At 40.5% G+C, this 4,292-nt stretch overlaps 1 protein-coding gene and 1 long non-coding RNA gene across 2 annotated transcripts in view; one reads left to right on the forward strand and one right to left on the reverse strand.

Moving 5' to 3' along the window:
• The first annotated feature begins 354 nt into the window (after positions 1–354).
• On the forward strand, positions 355–2,254 carry LOC123508823. The gene is made up of 2 exons (XR_006676011.1): positions 355–976; positions 1,768–2,254. It is a non-coding gene; the product is annotated as an uncharacterized LOC123508823 (long non-coding RNA).
• A 616-nt stretch (positions 2,255–2,870) lies between these two features.
• LOC123508822 overlaps positions 2,871–4,292 on the reverse strand; it is a 2,334-nt gene continuing 912 nt past the window's right edge. Inside the window, exon 2 of the mRNA XM_045262748.1 lies at positions 2,871–3,851. Within this exon, the coding sequence (XP_045118683.1) occupies positions 3,661–3,851 (191 nt within the window). The 3' untranslated portion in view covers positions 2,871–3,660. The remainder of the gene's footprint in view (positions 3,852–4,292) is intronic.

Raw genomic sequence — 4,292 nt, forward strand, 5'->3', positions numbered from 1 at the left:
CTTTGATGTGACGGCAAAAGACCGACAAATGATGGATCGAGCCCGTTGCGTATCTTTGTATCATATTTTGATACGCAACGGTGCAACGCTCTCCCGTCCACACTGCAACGCAACGATGATACGATACGTGTAAATGCAACAAGTGTGGACCCAGCTGTAGATGTTGCAACATCCTTGCCTGCGTGATATCTTTCGGTCGCACTAGCACCCCTTTACCATATTTCTTGAGGTTTCTCTCAGGAATCGTGCCGATCTCTTTAGACAAGTACCGGGAGGCATGGATAAAATTCCCGCGCCCATTTCTGTAGTACGCCACAAACCAACGTGGAGGCGGGATCTGGCGGACTTCAGGAACTGAACTCTCTGAATGGTGGTTAAAAAGATTTGGGATGTAGTCCGTTTCACTGTCCGAAATATTGCGAGAGTGGAGAAGTTCTGTCTTAAAGCCAGAGCCTGATATCAAGGGTCAGGGTTAGACGGAAAATCCTTATCGTAAACAAGCCGAATACGGAGAAACGTGCCATACACCTTGAGAAGGGAGTGCAAGGCGTGATAAGAAAATGATGGGTTAACATTTAAGGCGGGGTCACACGAGCAACAAACTCCAGAATTTTCTGCCGAGATTCAAAGTTGGCAGCATTTCGCGGCAAAGTAGGCGAATTTTTTCGAGAAATCTCGGCAATCAGTATGTTGGTTATTTTCTTCCGAGTTCGGCAATTGTTGTGAGCGCAAGAAGAAGAGGAAGTCGTCCGCTGAGCGTCCCTTGTGTTTACAACAATGAGTTCTGTGAAATTTGAAAAGGTTCCCTGATCACGGGAGGCTGAGGCACTGCTTTTGGAATTGATAAGAGAACACCGCAATGTGTGGGATCCTAAACAACCAGATTACCACAAAATCAAGCTGAGACAGGAGGTTTTCTCTCAGATTGCCAGTGTCATAAGGCAACAGTTTGAGGAGCTCCGCCAGCTAACTGGAGGTAAGCTATTATACCTGATTATTGATAGCATAATATTCGTTTCATGAATATTTGTATAGGTCAAGAGTAATATTAGGTCCACCACAACACTTTTCGAGCAATCTGTAGGGCAGCAAATCCTCTCCAATCTGTACAATATTCACACAAGTGATAATTTCTTATTGGGCTAGATATGCAAAATAGGTCCTTCAGAATTGACCTAAAAGTTGGGCCTACATATTGTATTAACTGTCCTTAACACATGAATGAAGATTTAAATGAATGCTCTTAACCTAACCAATTGTAAGCTAACCTAACCTAACTTTTTTTTTATTGTAATCTAACCTAACCTTATAGATCCTAACTTTATGTAACCAAACTTAACCTAATCTAACCTAACCTAACCTTTTTTTGTAATCTAACCTAACCTTATAGATCCTAACTTTATGTAACCAAACTTAACCTAATCTAACCTAACCTAACACTGTTCATTCGAACCTTCACCCATATATTAATTAAAAACAGCTAGTATAATATGTAAGATCAACTTATAGGTCAATTCTGAGGAAGGCCTTATTCTGCATCTTATTGTATTTTTTTTTATGCAATGCAACTGTACATATAATAGAAAATATTCCACTTAACTGTTTTGAGATTTACAATTAACATAGGTAAGTACTGGGTAATTGTAAAGAATACAGCCCAGTACAGTATTCAAATTGTGCCACACTACAGTAACAACTGAACTCTTAACTTTAATCTGTTTATTCACTAACTAATATTTTCCTTTCGTTTTCCTGGTATCTTCACAGTTTAACTTGGTGCCGACACTTTGCCTTTCACCAGATGGCTCTATGAGGGAGGAGGAAATGCCTTGTCTAACTATGCTGGACCTACAGGTGACAGATTATGAGACTGTGCTTTCTGGAGAGGTTACACGCCTGCAACAGGAATCCAGCCCACAGCCATCACTTGGTACTAGTAGCAGTGCTGAAGCTGGTGCTCCGTGTCACCAAAAATTGCCAGTGAGGCCCACGGCAACAAGGAAAAGAAAGAGGCCATCAAGTGTTGCCTCAGATGTTGACTCTTGTGTGGAGACATTGCAAACTTATGTGAACAATATTAACAAAAAAAAAATCAGCGTCTGTTGAGGCTTCAAGCTTGGGAAACATTGTGGAAGCAACCTACGACAAACTTATACATACAAATCAAATATGGTTCATGCAAGAAGTTGTGAAATTGGTTGCAAAAGCCAAAGCTCTACCATCAGAAAATGAGACAGTAAACTAATCTTGCTGCTTCGTGCCTTTTTTTTTTTAAACCTATATTGGAATTCATTGGCAGAAAGACTGCATGACAGATTTCCTCATGTATCAGATACAAACCTTGATATAATTCATATAAAATAATTTATAAATGTTACAGGAAATGTGCAATGATGTATTATTTTATTAGGTTGTTTCAGGCTAAGTAAGGTTAAGCTTGGATAGTGTAGGGAGGAGTAGGATAGATTAAGTTACATTAAGTAAGGCTAGGTCAGATTAGGTTCCATAGCACAGCAGAAAGAAAATTCCATTTCACCAATTCACTAGTGATTCCATGAAGTCCTCAACTAAACACATTCCCTGTAACATATGCATACTGTACATGACTAAGTATCTTGATCTCCAGTGACCTGCTCCACCAGATGGCCCCCTGGGGAAATTTTAAGTCATGATGCATAATAGTTGGTATACTTGATCTGAAGACATTTTATCAGTGACCTGCTCCGCCAGATGGCCCCAGGGGAAATGGTAAGTCATGATGCATAACAGTAGGTATACTTGATCTAAAGACATTTTATCAGGGACCTGCTCCACCAGATGGCCCCAGGGGAAATGGTAAGTTATGATGCATAATAGTAGGTATACTTGATCTAAAGACATTTTATAAGTTAACAATATATTTTACACTAAACAGTGCAAGTACATCAGATGTGCCTTAAACTTAAACTATATATATATGGAGTATATCTAGCCCTAAGAAAGATAAGACTAATTCCTAAACTAAAAACCTTTCTTCTAGTGTTGCAACAACTGCAAGTCTTTCAAAGCCATTCTGAGGATACTGGTGCCACTGCCCTTGCAACAACCTGCCACTGTTGGTGTCTTCCCTGTCCACTAAGTCTGGAGGGGAGTAAGAGTCTGAGGACATAACTCGTAACATATTATGTAAAGCAACAACAGCTAGAGTAATGTCCTTCACATTTTCTGGTGATGTCTTTATAAGTTGCTTGAATACTTGAAACCTAGCTGACAGGATTCCAAATGCATTTTCTGAGGTTCTCCAAGCACGAGATAGACGATAATTGTAAGCTCCCTTGTCGGGTGTCTGATCCCTTCCAGGGTAAGGTTTCATCAAATACTCTTATTATGGAAAGGCATCATCACCAACAAATACATAGGGGCAGGTCTTATCTGTGAAAGGAAGCATTTCTGGTTGAGGGATTTGCAAGAGATTAGAATCTACCGCCTCCTTTAGCGTACAATTGTCCCACACACCACCATCACTTGCATGTCCACAGGCACCAACATCTACATAATAGAACTTGTAGTCTGCATCTACAAGTGCCATTAAGATAACACTGAAGTGCCCCTTATAACCATAAAACTCTGATCCACTGCTCGGAGGTTTACTGATCAGAATTCGTTTACCGTCAAGTGCCCCTAAGCAGTTGGGAAAATCCCACAATGTGTAGAAATCCCTTGCAACCTTGCGCCATTCTTCTGCAGTCTTGGGAAGATTGACGTAGGCTGGTTGCAGGACTTTGTAGACTGCTTGGCACACCTCAGGGCGATGGACGAAATCAAGTTGTGGCTGATTCGGAACTGGCAGGACAGCGACCGATATGTTTCACCTGAAAGACAAATAAGTTACTGTGACGGTTGGCAAGTTACTAACTTTCTGACAACTTTCTCAGCAGTATTGCACATTTTCTAGGGAATAAATACTGTCCGCAATGGAAAGTTACGGTATTAAATTCTTTTAAAAAGCAAACCTAATTGTGAAAAGTAAACAATGTAAGAATTTACCTAAAGTAGCTTTGGTTTGGTTAGGTTAGGTTTAGTTAGTAACCTTGGGGAGATCCTGCAGTCCTCCCCCTGCTTAGGGGGTTTTTAGGTTCGGTTAATATATCCCTACATTTAAGGAAATTCTTTGGAAACTTGAAAAATAGGCACTTCCATCATGTATGGGTCCCTCCTAGTTCATGGCTCCACAAGTTAGGTTAGTGGCAATTATTAGCTTAAGTTAGGTTGGGTTCCACTGAACCAGCAGTATTACTTTACTTTAATGGCAA

This window comes from Portunus trituberculatus, chromosome 25 (genome assembly GCF_017591435.1).
Source record: "Portunus trituberculatus isolate SZX2019 chromosome 25, ASM1759143v1, whole genome shotgun sequence".
Lineage (NCBI taxonomy): Eukaryota > Metazoa > Arthropoda > Malacostraca > Decapoda > Portunidae > Portunus > Portunus trituberculatus.